Source organism: Bubalus bubalis, chromosome 12, assembly GCF_019923935.1.
Source record: "Bubalus bubalis isolate 160015118507 breed Murrah chromosome 12, NDDB_SH_1, whole genome shotgun sequence".
NCBI lineage: Eukaryota > Metazoa > Chordata > Mammalia > Artiodactyla > Bovidae > Bubalus > Bubalus bubalis.
Genome location: NC_059168.1, coordinates 73,656,786 through 73,671,690, shown reverse-complemented (window position 1 = coordinate 73,671,690; position 14,905 = coordinate 73,656,786). Strand labels below are relative to the sequence as shown.

General features: G+C 50.2%; 1 protein-coding gene across 15 annotated transcripts in view; it reads right to left on the bottom strand.

Moving 5' to 3' along the window:
• Window positions 1–7,967: 7,967 nt before the first annotated feature.
• DNMT3A (DNA methyltransferase 3 alpha) overlaps window positions 7,968–14,905 on the bottom strand; it is a 102,758-nt gene continuing 95,820 nt past the window's right edge. For 10 of the 15 annotated variants that reach the window (XM_006055072.4, XM_025261439.3, XM_025261436.3 and 7 more), the window contains 3 exons: window positions 14,263–14,400; window positions 12,311–12,421; window positions 7,968–8,519 (listed from right to left, as the gene is read on the bottom strand). In XM_006055072.4, the coding sequence (XP_006055134.1) occupies window positions 8,483–8,519; window positions 12,311–12,421; window positions 14,263–14,400 (286 nt within the window). In that variant the 3' untranslated portion in view covers window positions 7,968–8,482. Of the gene's footprint in view, window positions 11,793–12,310; window positions 12,422–12,937; window positions 14,401–14,905 lie in introns of those variants that run through there. The other 5 variants (XM_025261434.2, XM_044926181.1, XR_003102365.3 and 2 more) reach the window with 4 other exon arrangements.

Here is a 14,905-nt window from a genome sequence, read left to right as displayed (position 1 = left end):
CTGGCCAATCAGGGTACCCAGCTTCCTTGGACAAAGTGATTGGACCCAGAAGTGAGTTGGTACAGGATTAAGCAGGGCCAATCAGAATACTTCCCTGAGCTAGATATAAGGCTATCAGGAGAGCTCCACTGGGACCGTCAGCTGAGAGCATGTAAATACAGTGCTCTCATTGGCCTTCTTCACCCAATATAGAATCAGCCTGTTTATAGAAGGAGGCCAGAGGGAGCCAAAACAAAAGACAGAAGTGGAGCGAGGTTGAGAGATTAGGAAAGAGCGAGAGAGAGAGAACCAGTACTTGGAGGCAGGTCCTGAGATCCGTTCAATTCTGTGAATCAACACCGCATCCTTCCTAACTGAAAGGGTCTGTTTCCTTTTTGTTAAACACACGGTTCTGTAATATGTTGCCAGGATGGAGACAGTGTGATTCATCAGGTAGGGTTCAAGGGGTGGAGGATGAGCTGATCAGAAAGTGTCTGTCATGGTGACAGCTTGCTGTATCTTCCTGCTGGAAATAAGGACAGCCCCTGTAGCACCACCCCATGGTTCCATCTGTCCATTCTCTGCCCTTTGGACTAGACGGTACATCCTACCCAGTCAGACCCAGAGATTGGAACGCCTATTAGACCTTCCCAGTGTGGGCTCCAGCTATACAGAAAGCTGGGTGGCAGTTCTTGGGGCCCTGCCTCTCTCATAGACCCCTTATCCATCCACGCATTTCCCCCCACTCCCAACCCTTCACACCCATCCCAAGCTCTGCCAAGCCTCCTTCCCTCAGTCAGGCAGGACTGTGTTCCTTCTTGTGACCGAGCCCACGCTATGGCCATTGGCCGTTCCTGACCCCTTGAGTGGGCCTCCCTCCCTGCCCAGGCCGTCCTTAAGTTCCTGGACATTCTCACTTCCACGTCCCTCCGTCAGGGTTGCCTCCTCCCTAGGTTCACCCACAGGCTTGATACCTCCTCTTTCCTCTTTTCTCCTTTTCTCCTTTTTCACAGGGCCTAAGAGGCCTTTCCAGAAATTCAGATGAGAGAGGCCTAGCCAGTCCAGGAAGTGCTACTCTCAGGCTCCCAGCCCCAAGAGACTAGTTCACGCAGCACTGGATGGGGACCTGGTGTGCACAGCCCAGTCGCATGAGGGTGGGTAAGACCTCCTGAAGGTGGAGAGTGCCAGCTGCCTCAGTGGAAAACCTCTCTTCACAAAGGGCACACACATCGTGGTCCATCTTTATTTAAAAGACAAATATGTATATATTCACACATACATTTAGAATTCAAGACTTGTTTACAGTTTGTGTACATAGATTTATACATAGACAAAAACATTTACATATGTATATATAATAGAATATACACTATATACCAATAAGAGTCTAGAAGTAAATATACTAAAATGTCAATAATGTGGAAGTCTTAAAAATAAAAACTTTATTGAGGTATAATTTACATACAATAAACTGCAGTGTATTTAACAGCACAGTTAAATGAGTTTTGACAAAAATATACACCCATGTAACTACCACATAATATTTTCTCCTTTGTGCCTTTTAAAAATTTCTAATGTTTTTAATTCATTGGCCAAGTATGACTTAAGTAATTGGATAAAAGCATTTCCAGAGAGGAAGAAAGAGAGAGAGGGAGAGAGGCCCCAGGTCTCTGGCCCTGCATTCCAGCGGAAGCCAGCCCTGAGATGGGGCAGGTTGACCTGGCTTTCGAGGACTCCCCACAGCCACTCTCGGAGGACCTACTTAAAGCAGAACATGAACCCATTTTGGGGGTGAATAAACCACAGTTCAGAGAGGTTGCTGACACTGTCCACTACGTGGAGGGTCAGAACCAATAAGGGATGGTCTTGAACCTCTCTCCATAGGCTTCACTCAACTAGTTGTGGGGAGCCCGATTGGACCTTCTCCAGGCGCATTCAGGGGTCCCTGCCTCCTCAGCAGGGAATGAGACCAGAGGCCTGTCCAGACACAGCAGCCTCAAAGCCCAGCCCTCAAGGACAACAGCCCATGCCCCGCTGCATTAGTTACCAATGTGATTCGGGTGGGAGGTGGTGAAAGCTGACCCATATCAGGAGACCTGCTCCTCTGGGAACCTAGCGATACCTCATCCTCACTCAGAAAGGGTGAGCACCCTGCCAGCAGGGCCCACCTCCTGCCCTGGTCCCCAGGCAGGTAGACCGCGAGAGCGGTACCCCCCTAGACCCCTGCTCCCTCCCCAACGCACATCCAGGGAGAGGTCCCACCATAGCCGAGGTCCCACCACAGCCGAGGCCCCACCATAGCCGAGGCCCCTTGGGCTGCACACCCAGGAGTCATCAAGGCCCCCTAGAAACCCAAGTCTTGAGGATTAATATGGGGAATGTGTGCATGCTAAGTCACTTTAGTCGTGTCCGACTCTGCGACCCCATGGACTGTAGCCCGCCACGCTGTCCATGGAGATTCTCCAGGCAAGAACACTGGAGTGGGTTGCCACGCCCTTCCCCAGGGGATCTTCCCAACCCAGGAATCAAATCCACATCTCTTTTGTCTCCTGCATTGGCTGGTGGGTTCTTTACCACTAGTGCCACCTGGGAAGCCTGTCTGCACAGAGTAGGAGTTATAAAATAGGAAATCTCTCACCGAGGTCCCCCTATGCCCAGGCTTCCAACTCCTGCATTTCCCTCATTCCAAAGAGACAGCCCCCTGGGGTGGTGGGTGCAGAAGGAGCCAGGACTAAGTAGAGAAGGGTGAGGGGCTGCACACCCAGACCCTTGAAGAGGGAGCAGGGAGTTGCCACAGAGACCTTAGGGGACCAGTCCAACACACATGAGAGGTTAAGTGGGGACAGGTAATACCTTGGGCTGCCACCTGCAGCCTAGAAGTATGCAGACAGTTTTTGAAATTCAGACACTGCCACTGCGTACACAGTGATCACGACCAAGTATGTATCCCATCTGCAAAATGGGATAATAGTACCTGGCACAGAGGTTGTGAAGATGTTAACACAATGATTTCTGGTACATACTAAGCACTCATTACGAGTTAGTAATAACAATGATTATAATAACTAGAAAGAGATTATGTGCCAGACCTGGTCTGGGCTGTGGCTGCTGCTACTGCTAAGTCACCTCAGTCGTGTCCGACTCTTAGCGACCCCATGGACTGCAGCCCACCAGGCTCCTCCATCCATGGAATTTTCCAGGCAAGAGTACTGGAGTGGGGTGCCGTTGCCTTCTGTGGGGATCCTGCCAAAACAGAGAAAAGGCTTTGCTCTTGCAGGGAAGATAGTTAATCAACAGGTAAGCCAAAATGATGAGTCAGAATTTCAGAGTGATAGCTACAAAGATAAGGAATAAAATAGGAAGGAGTAGAAACAAGACTTCTTGAGATAGGAGGTGGTCAGGGAGTGTCTCTCTGCCCTGAGACCCAAATGAGGGGAAACAGGCAGAGGAGTGGGATGAATAAGCTTTCCAGGTAGAGGGTGCAGCTTGTACCCTGTGACCGGAAAGAGCTTGCTATGGTTACAGGAAAGAAGATCAGCACTGCTTGGGTGTCGTCTGAGGCTGGTGGAACTTTGGAGTCCAAGGTGAAGTTTATTCTTGTTGCTGTATATGCTGTGCTGTGCTTAGTCGCTCAGTCAACTCTCTACGACCCCATGGACTGTAGCCCGCCAGGCTCCTCTGTCCATGGGGTTTCCCAGGCGAGAATACTGGAGTGGATTGGCATTTCCTTCTCCAGGGGATCTTCCAAACCCAGGTCTCCCACATCGCAGGCAGATTCTTTACCGTCTGAGCCACCAGGCACACAACTGATGGGGCTTTTTTGAGGGTTTGATTTTTAATGAGAGTATTCTGTGTACTGAATGCGCTAGAAGGGACAGGAAGACAAAAAGATGGGGAGAGAGACCAGTTAGGGGACAGATGATGGGGACTTGGGCCAAAGCAGCAGAAGCAGGGTAGGCAAGGAAGGCTGAATGAAGGATACATTTAGAGGTGAGGACTGTTAGAACGAGCTGGTGAACTAGATACAGGAAATGACAGAACGGGAGGAGTCAAGGATAAGCCCCAGGGTTCTGATGCCAGTGAAGGGGCTTCCCAGGTAGCTACATACTATCAGATATTTCACTCTCTGTAGGGTGATAGGAGGGCTTCCCTGGTGGCTCAGTGGTAAAGAACCTGCCTGCCAATGCAGGAGACTCTGGTTTGATCCCTGGGTGTTAGGAGGATTCCCTGGAGGAGGAAATGGCAACCCAATCCAGTATTCTTGCCTGGAAAATTCCATGGAGAGAGGAGCCTGGCAGGCTACTGTCCATGGGGGTCAGAAAGAGTCAGACACAACTGAGTGACTTAGCACACACACACAAACGCCAGTTACTGAGACATAGAAGACTAGGAGCCGGTTGAGAGGAGACCAAGAATTCGGGTTTTCAGGTCACATTTAAGGTGCCTGTGTAACCTCCAAGTGTGGGGGCCAGCTGGATATACGATCACAGCTGGATACATGAACCTGGGCCTCCAAGGGAAGCTGGGGTGGAGGAGGATGTGGGAGTCCCAGACCCTCCCACATGCTGAGGACAGGAAGAGGAAGGGACCCAGGGGCGTAGGAAGATGCAGGGTGTGATGTCAGCAACCCAGGGAGGAGGGGAGTCCCCCGGTCCAGCTCTTGAGAGGTCATGGGATGGGGGTGATGGCCCTGCTGGGGGAGGGAGGAGGGGAACAGGAAGTGAGCAAGCAGAGCCAGTGAGGGCTGGGAGTACCTTCAAGTTTTGCTGTAAAGCCGAGGAGAGAAACAGAGTATCTGAGTGGGCATCAGCACAGCCCCCTCTCAAGACAGGCGAGAGGGATGGGTTAGGGGAGGAAGGACAGGGAGGTAACGGAAGTCCTCACACTGGGCCAGGCAGGACCTCGGTGATAGAGTAAGCTCATGTCGCTGTTACACAAGCCAAGTCAGGGTCAGACAAGGGATGGGCGCCTTGGGAGAGGTGGGTATATTTCTCTATGCTGGTATTTTTCCTTCCTCCAGTGAAGCAGTGGGGAGGGGGCCTGCAGGGTTTGTGACCCATCAGGGCCTCAGGGCCAAAGGCTCTGAGTCTCCTGCCTTTACACAAGGGTACCACCAGAGGCCACATGCTTGACCACAAATCAAAACTCAAGTTTCCAGTGAGAAGGACCCAGGCTCAAGAAGGCTGGCTGACCTGCCCAAGGCCACACAGGATCCAGACAAACACATTCTAAATGATGGTCTTTCTTCTGACACAGTTCAGTGCACCTGGGACTTTGGAGTTGAACAGGGAGAGCTTAGCAGGGCTGCTTTTTGACATTTGAACCCAACTCTGGAAATTGCTGTTTTGAGTTGTTCACCCTTGAGAGGCTGTTGTCCCCAAGCCTCCAGCCTTCCAGCCTAGCCACAGCCCCTCCTAGGATCCCAGCTGAGGGGAGGGAAAAGTATCACTGAGGTGAGTGGGCCATGGCCTTTCAAAGTGTGAAAAGTGAGTCGCTCAGTCATGTCTGACTCTTTGAGACCCCATGATCTGTCCATGGAATTATCTGGGCAAGAATACTAGAGTGGGTTGCCATTCCCTTCTCCAGAGGATCTTCCTGACCTAGGGATGGAACCAGGGTCTCCCTGCACTGCAGGCACATTCTTTAACATCTGAGCTACCAGGAAAGCCCATTTTAAAGTGTGTTGGAACTAAAGAGAAAGGGAGCTTTGGGGTGATACCAGGGGACTGTCCAAAGGGAGCCTCATCCTCCTTGGATGTGATTTCCCTGTGCCCCCACCTCTAACATACACTTTCTTCCCCCCGCTGCAGCCTCACCCCCAAAACCGGCACCCCCCCCAGGAATGACACACGCTGCCACGCCTGCCCCTCTGGCCCTGCTGTGTACGGCTTTGGCTCCCCCAGCCAGCGTCTTCCCTCCTCCCTCCTCTAATTCCACTCCAGACCCGAGTTAGCCTTTTTACACCCAGGGAAGGATCTCTTCAAACAACAAGCCTGGACCTGGTGGTATGTGGCACCTTCTCCCCACCCAGGGCAGCCTGCCCTCCCCCGAGCAGTCGACCCCCATTTACCTTGATTCCTGCCTAGCCCGGACCTTTCCCTCTCCCCCGCAACCCCTCTATCATCAAATAACATCTTATTTAAATCCAGGAACTTCACAGGATGGTTTCTAGTAATGAAATGGCCCCAGCAGCTCCCTCCCATAAGCTCTGGCCAGACCTCCCACCCCCCAGCGGATGACACTGGGGTGCTCAGCCTTGGCTTTCAGAGCAGGAAGACAACAAAAACACCCTCCCATTTCTCCTTAGCTTTGGGGCTAGACTCTCAGTGTGAATTCCACCCCCTACCAGGCTTCCTCCAGGCCCGCACTCCAAATGAGCTCACTTTCAAAATTTAGTGACCAAATAGTATTGCTCCCATCTCTGGCTTGTAGCTGTAGATCTCCAGCTTCTCTCTCACACAGAGTCTTGAGTCTTTCTCACTGAGATGAACACATTTCGGAGTTTGTCCAACAAAAGACTACATTTGTTTCTTTCTGAACTCAGAGTCTCAGAGCTGAGGATTGGGCAGACAATCAGCAAACGTGTCAGGATCCAACCATCACATTCATCTACTTTGGCCCAGTAAATTTCATTTCTGGGAATGTATCTTAAAAGAAAAAAATACAAAATATAGGGGGGGGAAGCCAACATATAAAGATATTTATTGCAGCTCTATTTATAGCTAAAATAAAATGCATATATATATATATATAAACAAACATCCAACAAGAAAATGCCATGCAGCCATTTTTAAAAAAAGAATTCTACATCAACACTGAAAAGTATGAGAAAAAAGTAGAAGTTAAATACACATTTACAATTTTGTAAAGAAAATAAAAAGTGCCCATGGGGTGGGGGGGAAGCCTGTTATTTTTTTTCTCTAAATTTCCCCTTATAATTTCTTTCAAAGCTGCCAGCAAAGTGGTGCCGTCCTAAACCTCCCCCAAAATCTAATGTAGGAAAGAAACCTTGAATAGCCCTCCCTTAAGAGAAGAAACCGTTGGCTGGATCTGCTTGGCGCTTAGGATGGAAGTGCAGCATGAAATGGGGGTCTTAGGGAGGAGATGTGATGGGAAAAGCCCGATTCTTCTGTGTGTTCAGATCAGTCTCTTAGATGGGAGGACAGGGAACTAGTGACCGTCAGGCAAAGAATCATGAGGACAAAGGGATGTCATGTGTGGACAGGCTTTTCCAACCACAAGGCACTGTCTACTAGCAAGACAGTGCCGAGGAGAGACGGGTCAGCCAGAACCCAGACTTGGGGTCTCGGGGAAGCCCAGCACGAGCCCCAGTGACTGTTCAGCACCTCTTCATCAACCAGGTTTTGCTGCACTCAGGGCAGCCCTAGTACTGCTGGCCAGGCGTGAAACAGGATCTCCCTACGCTGAGCTGAAACAGGCTCACCTCTGCCCACAGGCCCCTCTTCCACCTGCCACATAGACCGACCCCGCATCAGCCCACCCCCGGGGCTTGCCCTGTCACTGTCTGCACTCATCCCTCAATTCTCCCTTTTTCAGGCCAAACGCCTCTGTCTCGCAGGGTCCATTGCCCAGTCCAGACTGTCCGCCACACCGCTGCTCTCTTCTGGATGCCCCTATGTTTTGGGAAAAAAACCCAAAGAGAGGGGAACAGTGCCCATGACCAAAGCCCTGTGACCCCTCTAATGATCATCTTCCCCTCTCAGCCTTGGACAGAATTTGCTTTTCTAGCAACTGCGCCTCACTAACTGATCTTTGACCTTCCAGTCAATCAAACCACCCTTTTTTTTCATCTGGTTTACAATCCTTATCGAATGTTCATGCAGGTGATGTCTTAAAGGGAGGAACTGCACTGTCGAAACCCAAAGCTAGGACCTCCCAATTGGGGCACTTAAACTTCTCTGGGGAAGGCTGAGAACAGTCATGTCAGGGGGAAGGAGACGCAAGACAAAAGGACATTATTACGGTGCTTTTTCCGTTTTTCTTTTTGCACAAAAACAGTCCATTTATTCAAGTGTTCTCCAGCACAAGTACATTAGAAAGGAGCTTTATTATATTCTTCTGGGCACAAAAAAAAAAAAATGTGATGAAGGCGGAATTGACAGACTTTCTACATCTGCTGTACGCACTGACCTCTTTATAATTATTTCATAACAGCTATGTCACGAGCATCACTTACACAGAGATACAACAGGACACGGGGGCGTGGCGGTGGGGACCCACGCGGGGCCTTATCACACCCCCTCCCCAATGTCCCAGAACCAGACTGTGAAATGTACATTATTATTGTCAATAAATAGAGAAGCAACCCTAAAAAAAAAAAAAAAAAAAAAAATACAGTGGTGAAAGGATGCTGGAACCAGGAAGAAAAAAAAACAACAACAACAACAGAGAGTCAGAAGAGGAACTGAAGAAAAAGGAAAGAGGGCCGGGAAGGGAAGGGTCAGGGAGTTAAGTCCTGCATTTAGCTGCGTGGAATGTGCAGTCAAAGTGTTCTCCCGCCGGGGTCAAAGCGAAATCGTCTGTAACAGTAAAAGTTATTACCAAATCAGCTACGGAGTTTATTCTTCAGTATGAATACATGATTTCCCACAAATAAGTAAGCACCCGCTACTTCAATGCCTCAGCTAAAACACATGAAATCGTTCATTTAGTTTTCAAGTACAAAGTTAAAATGCCTTTTTAATAATAATATATCAGAGTAAAATAATAGTCTCTTTTAAACTCCACTACAAGAAAACAAAACAAACAGTCATTGTCCAGACAGCAGACTTAATTTAACAATATATATTTTTAATAAAATGTTTTAGCACCTTGTTGAGTCACCTCCTCCCTCTGCGTATTCTAAGGAATTTCGGTATTTTTGTGGTTGGTTGGATTCTAGGGCTGTGCTACCAAATCAGTCTGTGAAGTGAAATGGGACTCAGGTGATGCTTTCGGATCCCTGCTCATGTTCTCGGGCCCAGGGCTGGAGGCCATGAGACTGGAGGTTGAGAAAGCCACCCTCCCATGCCCCTCAGGGGAGTTTTCCAGTTAGGGGGGTTACAGGAGTCTGGGGGCTTCCGCCAGGGCAATTTAGCCAGTCACGACCAGCCAAGGACCTTCCATCCTTGTCCTCACTGCTTCTGACCTGCTTCTCTGTCCCTCTCCCCTGGACTCCACTATCGAGGGCCAGCAGTAAACAGGAGGTGGCCAACCAAAGGCCTGCTCAGCCGGGTCTCTGGAACACACAGTGCAAGAGGGGCTGACCTCACATCCTACAGACCCCAGCCTTCCTTTACCAAAACGTAAAGATCCAAGAGCTTCTGCTAGAACAGTGGAGTCCATTCTTGATATAAACCTATCCTCTTTCCTCTTAGATCCTCCAAACACTTATGGTTAATCCTTGCCCCAGCAGGGGACAGCCGGGGAGGGGGAGCCATTCCAGCTCCACACCATCCCTCCAGAGGTGGAGGACAAGAGAGCAGGAAAACTCCAGTGTCATCTCTGACCACAAGTGCTGGAAGCATCCAGACTAGACCCTGCCCGATGACAAATTCAGACTCCTCATCTCCCAGGATCAAAACAGGGCCTAGCTAGAAACCCAGTTCTCACCAGCATCTGGGCTCTGCTGACCACAAGTAACAACCAGCTCTCGTCAGATCAGATTGCAGTGCCAGGCAGGTCCCATGGCCCTAACCCTGCAAGTTCCCTGAAAATGACACCTCTTAAAGACACCACTGCCACAGCCTCTCTGCACCAGGCAGGACAACAGGAATTCAAAACCGCCTCCAAGACCCACTTTATATATAACTTATGTCATCAGTGAGATGAAGACTAAGACTACTCCCTGGATGGCTCTGCTGAAAGAATCCTTTCCTTGCTCCTGTTGTACACCATCCTGTGCTGGAGATGGTGGGCTATTTCCATCGGGGTTTCCCCAGAATTGCCAGGTGCTCAGGAAGTAGGGGGAGACTAGTTCAATGTCCACTAGCCTTCCTTCCTGCTGGGTCGGCCTGTCCCAATCCGCATCCTACAAACTCATCAAAAACCCACACAGGCACCTTCGCCAGCCAACCTCTCCCAGGCCCATCTCAAAAGCAAAGCGGCCCCCTGTACTCTTTTGGGAAGTCTTTCTAGAATGTTCAACAGCAGGAAGGTTCTGGGGTCTAGAAAGAAAAAAGGACAGTGTCACACCCAGATGGCTGTCCACTGACTCCAAGACCCCACCAGCCTTCACCCCCAGCTGCCCAGCCTACACACTTTGGCTGGTCCCCAGGGAAGGGGGTCAGCACCAACTAGCTCGAGGCCCCCTAAGTACAGCAGCTTATGGCCGAGGACCAGCTTCCTCCTTGGGCAGGCAATCCCCAGCTCTGTGACCCCAGCCAGTCCCCTCAGCCCAGAGCCACGGATCTCTTTGGCACCATATTCTGCTTGGCACCTGCAATAAGTAGGGGGTACCACCCTAAGTCCCTGGAAACCCCCCTTTCCAGGAATTTGTAAATGAGCCTGCTCAAGAGAAACAAAACTCCACCAAGAACATGCTCCAGAATTTTCCAAAGGCCTTCCTGGTTTCTCCCACTGCACTGCGTCTACCAATGATCCCCCACCTTAATCCATGCACAACCTTGACTAGGCCTGTCCAAGCACAGCTCTCCTTTAGAACGTATCCCCAGAGGCACCCCGGGGGTTGGAAGGAGATTGTGAAGAGCACCCCAGCCTGGCCAAGTTGGCACATTCCCAAGGTACCCTTGGGACCTGCCAAGTTCTACTGTGGCACCAAGCCCCCGGGTGTGGCTGGAAGAAAAGCTGGCGATTGTTAATGCTCATCTCTACAAGGGGGGCCTCTGGCCAAGTCAGGTTGCCAGACCAGGAGGAACAAGGATCAGCCACAACAAGCAAGCTGGCTGGCCTATGCTGACCCCTCAAGGCTTGCCACATCCTTGGCTACCAAGTTTCTTCCCCATGCAAGCTCCCCGGATGGAACTTGGGCCACTGGGAAAAGCAAACTCCTGCACACAGCAGCAAACACATGGCCTAGGAGAGCCCGAAGGTCCGCAGAGGAAGAGACAGTCCGGACACATGCTGGGAAGACCTTAGCATCAGCCGCCGCCAGGGGAGGGAGCACCTTGGACTGTCTGTGCAGCCCTCCTCCCCCGCCCTCCAGAGTCGTGCTGGTGGGTTCCGGGTGGGAAGATGGAGCCTGGCTGGAGATGGAGGGGAGCAGGGTGAGCACCACAGTTGGGTACAGACTCCAACGAGGGAAGGGCAGAGGGACCCCCCCTCACCAGCTGCTCCAGCCCCAGGGGAGCCCACCGTCACCACCTGCCATCACGGCACAGAGCTGTATAAACCAATCTGACAAGGAAATGAGTAGCTTGGGGTGTGGGACTAAGCACCCCCTAAAAGGAGTGGGAGACCATGGCCACCAGCTGTGAGCTTACTCCTGAGCAATGAGCAAAGGATTCAAAGCTTGGTTAATTTTTTTTTTTTTTTTAACCAATTACTAATTTGCTTTATTCCAATGATGAGGTTCGCTGTCCCATTTCTTTCCAATGGAAGCCCCCTGGCCAAGACAGCCCTGGACGTCAGATTCACTTTGGACGGGGGAGAATAAGTAGGGGGAGCTGAGGGCTGACTTGACTGGTGCCTAGGGTTGCAGGTCAGTGTCACAGGTTGCTAACAGAAGAATCTTTTGACATCACCAGGGGCAAAAGAGATAGAACGCTACCTGCTAGAGGAGAGCACCTGCTAAAAGAAAACCTCCTCCTTTTCCTGTCTTCAGCACCTAGCAACTTCTGGGATTGACAGTCTACCTGCAAACAGGGCAACAGAGGTAAAGAGCTGCAGGGCCGACTCCGCAAAGTCCTGAATCCTGGGGAGAAGAGCACTGGGAGCTCCCTGGCTGTGTGTGTGTGTGTGTGTGTGTGTGTGTGTGCACGTGCATTTGTTATGCATCGGTATAGAAACATGTTCCTGTGTGTGCGTGTGGGACTGATTGATTGGTGTGGGGCTTGTCTGCAGTGGGGCCCGAGACTCAGCCTTCTGAGCCTCCTTCCCCCACTCCCCACGACATAATATTTCTTATACATGACCCTATCTATGTATTTATATAGCGCCTATCACCATAGGCCCTATCTTTCTAGGGATGCGAACATGGGACCATGTGCTTGACAGCACACCTCCCAGCCCTGCCAGTCCCAGGAGGTGCCATTCCCCCCTCCCATTATAAAATATATATCTCTATATGCCACATATCTACACCCCATCTATTCAGGCAGGCGTCTGCCCGTTGGGCCCTCACCCTGGAGCCACCCACGCCATCCCTGCCTACCGCCAACGCCAGGCCGCCTGCCTCGGTGGGAAGCGGAACCAAGTGTCGTGCACTTGGGGCTCCAGGTGCTGCCGACTCGAGGTAAGAGCACAGCTTTCATCAGACCAAGTACTAGAAAAAAAATACACACCACTCCGATCACACACGCGAGGAGAGAGGGGCCTGGTCCTCCCTCCAGCCCTGACACACGTGACTTGAGGAGGGAAGCAGAAGAGAAGAGGGATACGCCCGGAAGGCCGGCCTCAGGGACACCCCCCGGCCGCTCAGTTGTTGCCCGCCACGCCTGGTGGCCCACCTGGCCCGAGGGGTGGGGAGCCAGGGCACCAGGGCCACCACTAACTTCGAAGCACCCTGCTCCCCGCACCTTGGTTTGAAACCTAAAGGGAGGGGGGGGTTGGGTTTTTGTTTTCTTAAAAGAAAATCTGAAAACAAACATAATTATAACCAGAACCATAAGAATAATTATAACAAAAGGTGTCATCAGCCTCCCAGTATAAAACTGCAGCCTTTGGAGATGACCAAAAACATCACATTCCAGGGGCCGGAAGCCGCCTTGTGCACAGAGGGTGGATGGCGGGGGCCTCATAAAAGAACACACAAAAAGCGACTTAGACAGGAGAGCACCAGTACGTTTTGTATGTTTTTTTATTTGCTCCAGGTGGGGTGTGAACTGTCACTTGCCCGCACCCTGGATTTTTTTCTGATCCCACCGCAAGGAGCCCTCAATTCGGCTAATGTGAGAAATTGGGAATGAAGACCCCTCATTCTGCCATCTTGCTGAGGGAGTCTCCTTTTCGAAAAAAATCAAAAGGTTATTGCGTGAGCCTGGATGGATCCCACTCTCAGCTTTCCACGGTCCCGACCACCGAATCTCACCCCCTTTTTTGGCAGGGAGAAGCGGGAGAACGCTGTTCCCAAATGCTCCTTCACACCTTGTTAAACACCAAGGGGAAATCAAAAACCCCACCACGGAAACGGTTCACCTCCAAGCTGTCTCCCTTTCTCCATCCTTGGTTAAAACCCTTTGCACATAAGGCAACGTGGAAGCTGATGTTTTTACTCATCTCGCTGTTGTAAAGCACCATTATGAAGAAGTCGGGTTGTACAGTAGTTAACAGTACCTTTTATATATATATCTCATTTCTATCATATATATATAAACTGTAAACAAGAGGTAACAGCGGCTTCTAGAAACTGATTTTCTTCAAGGTTTCCTGTGTGGTAGGCACCTGAATACTGTATAAAAGGGTCTTGTGTGGTGTTCTCGTCTCTCTGCTGCTAGTTGGGTTGTGATCTGCATGACCAGGAATGGTGCTGGCAAGACAGCTCAGTGGCTGGAAGGGGACTCTGCCACCTGAGTGTCTGTTTTCTGTCCCCTGCTTGTGCTCCTATCTGATCAGGCTAGAGACAACAACAAAAAAAGATATATAGTAAAAAAAAAAAAAAAAAAAAAAAAAATCCAATATATAGATTTCTATAGAATTTCCTTTTTTCCTTCTCTCCCATCTTTCCTCTGCAAGGTATGGTTACTATTTTTTGTTACTGATTTTTTTTTTTTTTTTTTTTTGCTGCAATAAACCCTCTTGTTTCAGTCACAGCAAGAAACAAAAACCCAAACAAACAGAAAACCCCTCTGAAAAGAGTAGAAAACAAAAGGTTTGACCAGAAAAAAAAGGGGTAGTGGGGGTGGGGAGGGAGCTTGGTTTTGTTTTTAAATAGGACTGAAGATTAACATTGAAAAATCAGGAGATGATGTCCAACCCTTTATGCAAGGCAAAGCCCTCCGGAATTTCCGCCTCTGTGGGGTTTGTTTTGTTTTAAATTCCTTTTTCTCTTCTGGGTGCTGATACTTCTCTCCATCCTCACGTTGTTGGTGTTTTGTTGTGTATTGTGTTTTTTGTTTGTTTGTTTAACCTTGTGTCACTACCTCGGTTTGCCCTCACGTCCCTTACACACAAGCAAAATATTCCTTCAGCGGAGCGAAGAGGTGGCGGATGACCGGCACGCTCCACGACCGGCCCAGCAGTCTCTGCCTCGCCAAGCGGCTCATGTTGGAGACGTCAGTATAGTGGACAGGGAAGCCAAACACCCTGGGGAGAAAAGGCAGAGAGGGGCAGGGGTCAGCGTCGGCCTGGGGCGATCCTGTGTCTGTGATAACCAATTCGAGTCTCAGGGGCCTGGCTACTTTCTATGGGTCTGAAGGCAGGTTAAGATGATGACTGCTGAGAGATTTACCACACAGAAGAAACAAACGTGTGCGTGCTCAGTCGTGTCTGACTCTGCAAACCCCATGGACTGTATAGCTCACCAGACTCCTCTGTCTATGGGATTTCACAGGCAAGAATCTTTCACAAGCAAGATTTCACAGGCTGAGTGGGTGGCCATTTCCTCCTTCAGGGGATCATCCCAACTCAGGGATCAAACCTGCGTCACCCACGTTTCCTGCATTGGCAGGTGGATTCTTTACCACTGACCCACACAGGAAGTCCAGAAACAAAGTCAGAGTTTGTGAAAAACATATCCAGGACACGCTTAACCTGAGACTGAGATCCACAATGGGCATCTCAAGTCTGTAATAAATATACATCCCTGTAT